We start from the raw sequence: 11,608 nt of genomic DNA, 5'->3' as shown, positions 1-11,608 counted from the left end.
AAATTCTCATTTCTAGGTGTGTGACTCACCCTCAACTAGTAAATGCCTGGAAGAAAATCTTGTTTCATTTTCTTTGTTTGGCAAGTATTGAATTGATTTACTTTTGCATTCTATATAACCTAAGCTTGCTCCAAAACATCCACAACCTAGTTTTTATCGTAGTTTGAGTCTAGTAAGAGGAATAAGTAAATTTACATCAAGATTTGAAGGTACAAATCTCGGATTGAAGATTGAATTACAAGAAATTGAGTTTTTAAGTTCTTGGTTGATTTCTTTACTTCGGGTGATGCCTTTCATATTTTTTTGTATAATTTGGAAATGACAATGTTAGGCTATGTTTTATGTGTATTGGATAAGTTATGAAACCTTTTAATTAATATTTTCAATTCAATACTTGAGTAATTTTAGTTGATTCTTGTGTTCTTGAATAAATATGTAGGAGTATTGTATTGTTTGAATACTTGATCACCATTTATACAAATTGGTTACTTATTTATAGTGTTTGGAGACTCACAATAAGTAGAACATTTTATATTTGACATAGTAGGTGTTAGAAATGACATTTATGTCTTATGCAATCGTTTGTGATAATCACCTGATTGAATGCTTGCTTTGCATAGGAATTCAGATTATGAATAGGGTACGGTCATGCTTAGGATAGATTTAATATATCTCGAAAATGAATATTAGATATTAATGAATTATTGATTATCATGAATACTCGAAGAATGTTAATTTACACGAGTCTATAATTGAAAATAGAGATTAATAGGTGAATTCTGAAATTCAATACATACATCTCATTAATTGATAAAAAAAAAAATCCAAATCTTTATAGCATTCTTAGTTTATTTTACGAAAATTACAAAACAACAACTCATTTGTGTCACATTGCTCGAATTTGATTAGAACTAGTATACTATAGTTGGACGTTATTCCTCGTAGAACGATAACTAAACTCCCTACATTATTACTTGTCAACGATCTTGTACGCTTGTGAATTTTCATCGAATAACGGCTATCTAGGATCCATCATCCATCCCCACCACCGGACTTGCCGAATATATTCCCGAACAGCCTAATGCCCCACCACTACTCTCTCTCGCCTGTGTAGTCCCCTGCACGGTACCTACTGATGGAAAATGTTGTTCAATAAATCAATAAACACATGTGTGGAAATAAAGAGGAGGTGGGAGCCAATACTTTGGCCTATGTGACTGCATAGGCCAACGGGCCATGCGGTCGCATAGCCTTTAATCGAAACTTGGAGGCCGGATTTTGTGAAAACCATGCGACCGCATACCGCCAAATTTGAATCAAAAACCGCCTCCAATGGCAAAAAAAAAAAAAAAAAAAAAACTACCATGCGACCGCATGGGTGCCATTGGAGGCGGATTTTGATTCAAATTTGGCGGCCTTTAACTTGTACTTTGGCACCACTTCGTATAGCAATGTTTCAAAGCTATAAATAGGTGGTTAATCATCATTCTAATTATTAAAAAATCATATTACAAACATATGATGAACATTCTTTCATTTCACAAGAAGAAACCAAAGTCTTCTTCATCCATATTCAAATTCCCTTAGTGTTCTTGAAGTTCGAGTAGAAAATCATTTGTGTTTTTGTGATTTTCTACAACAAGGCTTGGTCAATCCTTCAAACCATTTGCCACGAGACCCTTTGAGCACCAAAATTATTATCGAGAGGGGACAAATATCATTTGAGGACAACGATATAATGTCGTGTTTGAGCCTTTCATATTCGGTTTGTTCTTCCCGTTTATTTCATCTTATTGGTCACTTTTCTATAAGATTTTTTCTCCATAACCCCGGTGGCAATAATTTTCCAACAATCTCAAACGATATTTGGACGATGGAGAATGAAACCACTTTGGCTATGATCAAGTTGATGGATCGAGATTCTTTTTCGTGTGGATCATTTGATGGGACGAACTTCACAAGATGGTTCGATTGGAAGAAAGACATGAATCCAGATTCTTGCACTTGGATTTGGTAAATTATCATTTTTTGCATTTTCCAAATATGATTGTATATTCGTATTTGACTTGCATTGTGCGCATGACATCAATCTTTTAAATTGTTGTAATCTGGACCTGGTTATATCTCAAACAGTGTGATGGCATCTTTGATGTCGGGACTGCATTAAAGATACCAGGATTATTGAGTGGGTTCAAAATTAAATGATGAAATGGCCATGAAAGAATGATGATGAAAGTGAAGTATTATATATCAAATGAATGGTTGCAAGTCCAGTGCGTATTTTTCATAAAACCAGTTGGTTTTTTTTGAAATAATTTTTCATTTTATATGCAATTTAAATCAGTTATGGTGGCTATTATTTTTGAAATATACATGACCGTGGAAATGCATAAGATCTGTTATAAAATTATGCCTTCCATTTATATATGGTAAATAATGGTGATCTTTCATTTTAAATGCAAACAATTGTGGTGGCTGATGAATAATAATCATATAAGAAATTTCATTTGTTATACGTTTATTGTCTAAACAGTTTTGGCACGTGTATGCATAATTTCGGTCTTTGAATTCTGTCATAGCATGAGATTAAATTTCTGGAAATAAGAATTATGATTGCAGAATTCAGTTTTCTTTTCGGCTAATTTGCAATGGTACATGTCTGATGGAAAAGTTGTTTGTTAGAAATAAATCATGAGAATTTAATTATGCATAATTGGTTGCATATGTGAAATCTGGGAAAAGGCTGAAACCAATAAAAGGCACTAAACATTAAAAATTGTATACATGCGGTAAACTGTGAATATATATGTTTCAATTGCATGAACCTAGTCACTAAAGGAATATAGTGGCTGCTTTATTATTTGACTTTATGCTCCACCAAAATGAAAGTGACTGTAAATCTTTCATTTCTTAAATCTTGTGACCTTTTGGGATTATGAAGCATGAATTATTTGTCATGGCTTGCGGCTGTTTGCCTGCATCTTTGAATGATTCCAGGCGTTAATGACTATTTAATGATTAATGGCATACCTAATGGACATTATGGCAGATGGAAGCTGCCAAATATCTCAAAATGGGTGTGTAACTTTCACCTGTGTTGGAAGAATACTAGTTGATTTTGGAATTATATGACGCCAGTTTTAGCATTGTTATTTAAAATCAGTGTATTCCTGTGGAACATGTCCCAAATCAACAGGCTTCAAATTTCTTTAAACTCTTGGAAGAAGCTGACAAACCTATTTGGCTTGGATATAGTAAGCATACCAAACTTTCGACAATAGCAAGACTCTAGAATTTGAAGTCTGAATCTAATATACCTATAGCTTGTTATGATCGCATATTGTCCATAATTAAGGAAATTTTGCCGGAAGGTTAGTTAGAAGTAAAATTTTGTAAAACAAAGAAAATGTTGTAGTCTTGGCCTTGGAGTAGTGAAGATCAATGCTTGTATTAATGATTGCATGTTGTACTATAGAGAAACAGAGAACATGACATAATATCCTAAGTGTGGTAGTCCACAGTATAAAGAAAAGGTATCTCGATCAAGGCATAGAGTTCCACACAAGGTGCTGCGATATCAACCTTTAACCCCCTTAGGCTTCAAAGGTTGTATATGTCAAGGCATAAATCAGAGCAAATGATTTGGCATTCAAAGAACCAATTAATGCAAGGTAAAATGTCGCATCCTGTACATAGTGAGGCATGGAAGCACATTGATCCAACTTATCCTTATTTCAGCCTAGATCCACGTAGTGTACATCTTGGTTTGTGCACGGATGCATTTAATCCTTTTACCATGTCTAATGTGCAGTACTCTTGTTGGCTAGTTATAATGACTGTGTATAATCTACCACCTTGGATGTGCAAGAAACAAGATAACATGTTTTTTAGTATGGTTATCCGGGGACCGAAGAGTCCTGGAAAAAATCTTGATGTTTATTTGCGTCCTTTGATAGATGAGCTAAAAATATTGTGGGATGAAGGTGTTGAAACATATGACATGCATGCAAAGCAGAATTTTCATATGAAAGCTGCGTCGATGTGGACAATTAGTGATTTTTCGGGATATGGTATGTTGTCTGGATGGAGTACACATGGTCTAAAGTCTTGTCCATATTGTATGGGTGAAACTAAATCATTTACACTTAAAAATGGAGGAAAGACGTCTTTTTTTATTGACATTGTAGATTCTTGCCACCCAAACATGCCTTTAGAAAACAACGAGACAAGTTCTATAAAGGTAGAGTTGAAAAGGATGAGGCACTACTTCGGCTAACTGGTGATGAGTTGCAATTTATGTAGAGAACCTTCCAAACATTTCAAGAGGAAAATTTTGTAAGAAACAAGGCATAGAAGGATTTGGTTGTGCCATAATTGGCTGGAAAAAAAGCATATTTTTGGAGTTGTCTTATTGGTATACGAATCTCATCAGACACAATTAGATGTGATGCACATGGAAAAGAATGTATTTGATAATATCTTTAACAAAGTCATGGATATAAAAGGAAAAACAAAAGACAATTTCAAGGCCAGAAAGGATTTAGAGCTTTATTGTAATCGTTTCGAGCTTCACATATATGAGGATGAAAGAGGAAAATTGTATATGCCAAAGGTTGCTTATAGCCTAACTAAGGAGCAAAAACGAGAAGTTTGCACATGGATTAAAAAATTAAGAATGTCTGATGGTTATGCGTCAAACATTGCACGGTGTATCAAAGGTGATTGTGAGTTCTACGGAATGGAGAGCCATGATTGTCACATTTTTATGCAGAGATTTCTCCCAATTGCATTTAAAGATGTATTGCCTAAACCAATTTGGGAAGTTTTAACTGAAGTAAGTCATTTTTTAGAGATATATGCTCTACTGTTTTGAGGGTGAAAGATATGGAATGGTTAGAACAAAACATTGTTGTCATGTTGTGCAAGCTTGAAAAGATTTTCCCTCCATCATTTTTTGATTCAATGGAACATCTGCCTATTCACTTAGCATATGAAGCTAAAGTTGGAGGTCCTGTGCAATATCGTTGGATGTATCCTTTTGAGAGGTCCTAATACTTTACTTTTTATATTATCTTTTTCTAACATTAAATATGAAAATATATTTTAATACTTATACTACAGGTTTCTACACCACTTGAAAAAGAAGGTGAAAAATCGAGCTCATGTTGAAGCATCTATAGTAGAGGCATACCTTGTAGAGGAAACATCAACATTTTGCTCACTATATTTTGAGCAAAATATTGAAACAAGATTGAATCATGTACCACGGAATGATGACGGAGGGTTTTTGGATCCCAAAGGATGTCTATCAATTTTTAGTACGCCTGAACGACCACTTGGTACCCAACATTCTAACTTTAGGTTAATGACAGATAAAGAATTCAAGGCAGCTTCACTTTATGTTCTCTTGAATTGCCAAGAAGTCACACCTTTTGTGGAGTAAGTAGTTCTACTCATCTATGCCTACCTTCACATGTTTATGGCACATGTAGTTGCTTATACAGTTTCTCATTATTGTATAGGCAATTGGATAAACATATGAAAATGGTTTATCCTCAAGTTTTTGAGGCACAGTTTGATCGTTTACGTGATGAACGTTTTTCTTGTTGGTTGAGGGAATATGTAAGTAATGTTGTACTTTATATCTTTACTACTTTGACAAAGAATTTTCCAAACGGATGTTCTACTGCTAATGATTTCTTATCTTCAGGTTTTGGATGATAACAACATAGTTGATCCTCATATAAAAGCTATGGCTTTGGGTCCATCTCGTACAATGAGATATTACAACAGATACTTTGTAAACGGTTTTAAGTTTCATACTTTAGATTACGGGAAGCACAAGACGACAATGAATAGTAGTGTTTGCGTATTAGGAAGCTATCTTAATGACTATGAATTTGACTACTATGGTTTGATAACTAAAATACTAGAACTTGAAATTTAGGAGAACTTGGAAAAAAAGCTTACTTTATTCAAATGTGAATGGTTTGACAATGACGGTAGGATTAGTGTGCATCGACGATTTGGTCTTGTCGAGATAAATCATAAAAAAAACTAGTTACAGATGATGTATTTATACTTGCTCATCAAGCTCAACAAGTATATTACACGAGTTCCCCTTCGAAGACCAGAGATAGACTTGATTGGTGGGCGGTTGTGAAAACAAAAGCAAAAAATGTTACCAATATACAGGAAATCAAATCAAAGAATGAAGAGTACAATGTGTGGGTAGAACTTGCATCTCAAGAAGATTGACCACTTTTTAGTCGGCAACCTGCTCGAGTAACTGTAGATCAAATTTGATTTGATACACACCAATGAACGAAACCCTGGTGAAATTTTAGTCATATTTTATTGGAATCGCGTCAATGAATAGAACTCATGTGAAATTTTAGTCAAATTTGATTGGAAATGCACCAACAAAAAAACACGCATGCAATTTTAGACAAATTTGATTCGAAATGTTTCAATGAACGAGCTGATAATAGTTTTCTTTCTGATATATTTATTAAAGGAGTTGAAGGGTTTATTGAATTTGCCTTTTTACAACCAAGAGTTGGAAATAAAATTAAGTGCCCTTGTTCTAAATGTGACAATCGGAGGTTTCTAGAAGGAGATGCTGTGAGATTTCATCTTTACAAAAATGGATTTAGAAGTGGTTATACGCAATGGATAGCACATGGTTAACCATTCATTAATCATACATCAGATGTTTGTGAATCCTCAGTAGCACAAGTTACAATAAACTATACCCTTCAAAATATGGTAATGGATGCAATAGGCCCTGAAATGTTCAACAAATTTATCAATCATGATCAGTGTATTCCTGTGAACATGTCCCAAATCAACAAGCTTCAAATTTCTTTAAACTCTTGGAAGAAGCCGACAAACCTATTTGGCATGGATGTAGTAAGCATACCAAACTTTTGACAATGGCAAGACTTTTGAATTTGAAGTCTGAATCTAATATGCCTACAGCGTGTTATGATCGCATGTTGTCCATAATTAAGGAAATTTTTTCAGAAGGTGACCAGTTAGAAGTAACATTTTATAAAACAAAGAAAATGTTATCTAGTCTAGGCCTTGGAATAGTGAAGATCAATGCGTGTATTAATGATTGGGTGTTGTACTATAGAGAAACAGAGAACATGACACAATGTCCTAAGTGTAGTAGTCCACAGTATAAAGAGAATGTATCTAGATCAGGGCATAGAGTTCCACACAAGGTGCTACGAATCTGCCTTTAACCGCCAGGCTTCAAAGGTTGTATATGTCAAGGCATACATTAGAGCACATGATTTGGCATTCAAAGAACCAATTAACGCAAGGTGAAATGTCGCATCCTGTACTTAGTGAGGCATGGAAGCACTTTGATCAAACTTATCCTCATTTCAGCCTCGATCCACGTAATGTACATCCTGGTTTGTTCACAGATACCAGAATTATGCATATCGTATATGTAATATACCATATATGTAGTTTACCGTATTTACAAGCAGCTTACCGTATTTGCAGCCTACCGTATTTGCAGGCAGACTACCGTATATGCAACTTACCGTATATAGTGCTCACCGTAGTTATAGCTTACTGCATATGCTATTACCATATTTTGCAACTAACACATACCGGATATGCACTTACATATACCAACATGTAGAAATATTGTATTTGCATTCACTAAAATTAATATGTCATTTGCCTAGGGGCTAGTAAAAGAACGCTGAAAACCCCTTATATTTCACTCCAAAAATTTCCTCACAATCCCAAAAATTCACTCCAGTTTTTCACTATGTCAAATCCCTAAAATTCTTCCTCCCAATTTTTTGTACAATTCCCTCCCAAATTTTCATGTATTCTCTCATTTATCTTTAAAGTGTTTCAATCTCTTGATATTTATAAAGTTTCTCTTACATTTACACTTTAAACTTTTCAAAACTACTGAAAAATCAATATTTTTCCCTTTCATATATGTGAAAATTTTATCTATATCTCTAACCCTATTGAATATAAGATGTCTACAGTATGATGGCCCTCCAAACATTGGCCTCATAGACCAAAAGATAACGAAGATGAAGAATGGGATCAATATGGGTCTTAACCGTCACTTTCTATCAAGGAAGAGGTGGGCTATTGGAAGGACAAGGAGTGGTTCTACTGAGGAAGAAGATGGTTGTCATATTGGAAGGACAAGGGGTCCCAACCAAGGTAAAAATGTCTCTGTAGATGGCTCAGGAAAGATTATCTTAGAATAGGATAAAAATAAGTAAGTCAGCATTTTTTGTTGATTATTTCCTTTCTTTTCTATAACACTTAATAATTCTATAGTATGTACAAATAGAGTACAATAAAAACCACATTGTTAATGATTTTTTAGTTTTTGTAATAATGTCTCTGTTGCAGTTTTTTTAGTTTGAAAGGAACTAAAATGAGTAAAAACATATTTTCAATTTGGTACTTATATTGGCAAAAAATATTCAATATTATCATTGTTGATATGAATGTATTCATATGCTTGGAGTGAACTGAATTTTATAAAAATAAGTGTCAACTGATCAAGATGGAGCAAAATTATCTTAAAAAGACAACATTAACTCATCTGGTTTTTAAACCTTCATTTTGAAGCATCAGAATTTTCAATATCACGTGACATTTGTCAGAATTAATTGAATGCGGGTTTATTACCGTATTCGCATCATGTGACATTAGTGCTACGATGTCTTGGAGGGCCTTACTTAACCTTTCATGCAGTACCAAAGGCAACAAGAACGCTCTTTTGGAAACAATTTGAGGTTTTTTTGACCATTCATTGTACCAGTTGTGTTGTAAAATCTGTTGATGCATTATAGTTATAATATCCTACCCTTTTTGAAGCATCAGAATTTTCAACAGTACTAGTTAGTTCTCTCTTTTCAGTATATATTGGATTGCAAATGAGATTTTTTGGAATTTTTGTGTGATTAAGTTGTGAAAATTGAACAGCTTTCAAAATGCACTTAATATCATGATGCTATGAGTCATATTTATTTTTGTGTTTTGTCTGTGAATGAGTTTCATCTAGAAATTTAGTTGGTAGCAGAGTACATAGTACAATTACTTGTTATCCTATCCGACCCCTTTCGAAGCATCATAACTTTGAGCAACACTAGTTTAGTTGGATTCTAATGTCAAGTTGGTGAAAATTGAAACTTACAGAGATGACAACACTAACATGGTGTGTTCAGTTCTTCCTTTATCTATTCCATGTCCTTCTCTTGCTGTTAAATTATTGATCTAGAATTTTTTCGTGTATGAGAGTTTTAAATTGTTCGAAATGGTAGTTTGGTTACCAAGAAGTTTATTCACAAGATGTTTGTCTTTAATTTTTATTTACACACACACTTTTACTATAAAATCCACAGCAAATGCATACTTACGCAACTGTAAAGAGACTTAGATAAATCAAATGCACAAAACAATTTTTCTATATGTTGTCAAATGCAAGTCTGTCAAGTTTTGCTAACGTAGAAAAAATCTAACGAACCTTATATAATAAAGCTAAACTAAGTGAAGAACAAATATTTGCTCCTTCATGTGACTGGTTATAAAACAAAAAAAGCTACAGTTTTGTGTTTCTTATCACTGATTTATTTCTCATGTAATTCTTGTTATTATATTAGAATAAATAGACTTGGGATGCAGAAAAGCAAGAGGAGGTGAAGATAGTATGGTTAGTTGCCTCAAAGGTGCAACTTAGGGACATGTTTTGTGAGGTAGAGAGACACAAAAAAAAAGAAAAAAGAAAAAAAAATGTGGTTCTAAAGATGCGGTTGATTGGAAGGGACATGGACCATAGTGGTTAAGCCTTGAGCATTGGAATGAGCTTGTAGAAAAAAATGGAACAATGATGAATGGAAGAAAAAGTCCAAATCTGGACAGGATAATCGGCTAACACATAAATCAGGAACAGTGACTAAGCACATATTCGGTTTGATAATAATTGCCGTGCACAAACATAAAATGGTAGGTCTCTTTGAATGTTTTTGATACACAACTAATTAAATGTGTATGTTTTTGCTTACTTTATTTGTTTAATATATAAATTGGTGAATGTATGATCTACTATGATATATTTGTTGTTGGAAGGGACATGGACCACAGTGGTTAAGCCCTGAGCATTGGAATGATCTTGTAGAAAAAAATGGAACAATGATGAATGGAAGAAAAAGTCCAAATCTGAACACGATAATCGGCTAACGCATAAATCAGGAACAGTGACTAAGCACATATTCGGTTTGATAACAATTGTTGTGAACGAGTATAAAATGGTAGGTCTCTTTGAATGTTTTTGATACACAACTAATTAAACGTGTATGTTTTTGCTTACTTTATTTGTTTAATATATAAATTGGTGAATATATGATCTACTATGATCTATTTGTTGTTGGTTTATAGCGCAAAGAATTAGGTCGACCACCACATGCTTTAGAGTTGTTCAAATGTGTACATAAGCGAAACAAGGGACAAGGAGAATATGTTGATAATGAATCATGACTTGTTTGTGTAAGTATCTATAAAATATATTTCTATTACATGTTCATATAGCATAGATTATGACATATTTGTTTTTGTAGGAAAAGTATGAGCTTTCTATGGAGTTAAAGCATGGTTTAGAGCTATTATCACAACCTGATATTGATATTGAATTGTGGTGTGAAGCAACCCAAGGCCCAAGTAAAGGTAACCATTTGTATGGTCTTGGTACTTCTCTATTGGCTTCAAGTACATCTTCTAGATCTAAGTTTGTTCCATCTATGGAGTATGATGATGGAGATGTTAGCTTAAAACAGCATATTCACAATGCTTGCGAGAAGATTGATGAGCGAACAAAGGAAAAAGATGATATGCATCGAGAGATAGAAGAGGTAAGGCGGGAGCGTATAGAGTTTGAAAAACAAATGTAAGAGAAGAGGCATGAAGATGAGAGGAAGCATATAGAGTTTGAAAAAATGATCATGAGTAGGATCAATGGATGGCAGACTCCTTAATCTCATCAATCTTCTTGCATGAGCTAACAAAGGAAAAAGATGATATGCATCGAGAGATAGAAGAGGTAAGGCGGGAGCATATAGAGTTTGAAAAAGAAATGGAAGAAAAGAGGCATGAAGACGAGAGGAAGCGTATAGAGTTTGAAAAAATGATCATGAGTAGGATCAATGGAAGCCAGACTCCTTAATCTCATTGTTAAACTCTCACAATGATCTTCAAAGCCTCGATAATGTCTATATTAGTTGGCCTATGAACTATTTTTTGTTATTTTGTTATATGTTCCAAGGATATAATTTGATACATCTTCGGAAGGTTTCTGTTGAACGCAAGTTCGTAGTAACTATTTTAAATCTTTTTGTAGTTTGAATCTATGAAATGAAGAATTCAAATCAAATTACTCGTAATTCTGTATTTTTTTGTGTATATTTTAATAATTTAAATTCACTACAATAATAAATCAATATAACAATTTATGCCGTTTTCTTTAAATTTTAAGCAAATTTGCATCAAATCTATTTTTGTAGGAAATTTTCATCAAAATTAGGGAATACTGTAGGTATATATTACCAACGAAAATGTG

General features: G+C 33.7%; 1 protein-coding gene and 1 long non-coding RNA gene across 2 annotated transcripts; both read left to right on the top strand.

Annotated features, from left to right (window-relative positions):
- The first annotated feature begins 3,676 nt into the window (after window positions 1-3,676).
- Window positions 3,677-6,258, top strand: LOC111394201. The gene is made up of 8 exons (XM_023019965.1): window positions 3,677-4,070; window positions 4,188-4,240; window positions 4,433-4,834; window positions 4,927-5,030; window positions 5,122-5,439; window positions 5,523-5,622; window positions 5,711-5,912; window positions 6,062-6,258. The coding sequence occupies exons 1-8, from the start codon at window positions 3,677-3,679 to the stop codon at window positions 6,256-6,258; spliced, it is 1,770 nt and encodes a 589-aa protein (XP_022875733.1).
- Window positions 6,259-9,302: 3,044 nt separating this feature from the next.
- Window positions 9,303-11,405, top strand: LOC111394537. Its single transcript, XR_002702634.1, has 3 exons — window positions 9,303-10,307; window positions 10,435-10,542; window positions 10,614-11,405. It is a non-coding gene; the product is annotated as an uncharacterized LOC111394537 (long non-coding RNA).
- Window positions 11,406-11,608: the final 203 nt, after the last annotated feature.

Source organism: Olea europaea, chromosome 5, assembly GCF_002742605.1.
Source record: "Olea europaea var. sylvestris chromosome 5, O_europaea_v1, whole genome shotgun sequence".
Lineage (NCBI taxonomy): Eukaryota > Viridiplantae > Streptophyta > Magnoliopsida > Lamiales > Oleaceae > Olea > Olea europaea.
This window is presented reverse-complemented; position numbering and strand designations above follow the sequence as displayed.

Bases quoted from the DNA above. Each gene is read 5' to 3' on its own strand.
- LOC111394201 (XM_023019965.1), top strand. From the start codon at position 3,677: ATGTCGCATCCTGTACATAGTGAGGCATGGAAGCACATTGATCCAACT. The intron at 4,241-4,432 runs GTAGAGTTGAAA...GAATCTCATCAG, and splicing joins ACGAGACAAGTTCTATAAAG to ACACAATTAGATGTGATGCA. The intron at 5,440-5,522 runs GTAAGTAGTTCT...ATTATTGTATAG, and splicing joins GAAGTCACACCTTTTGTGGA to GCAATTGGATAAACATATGA.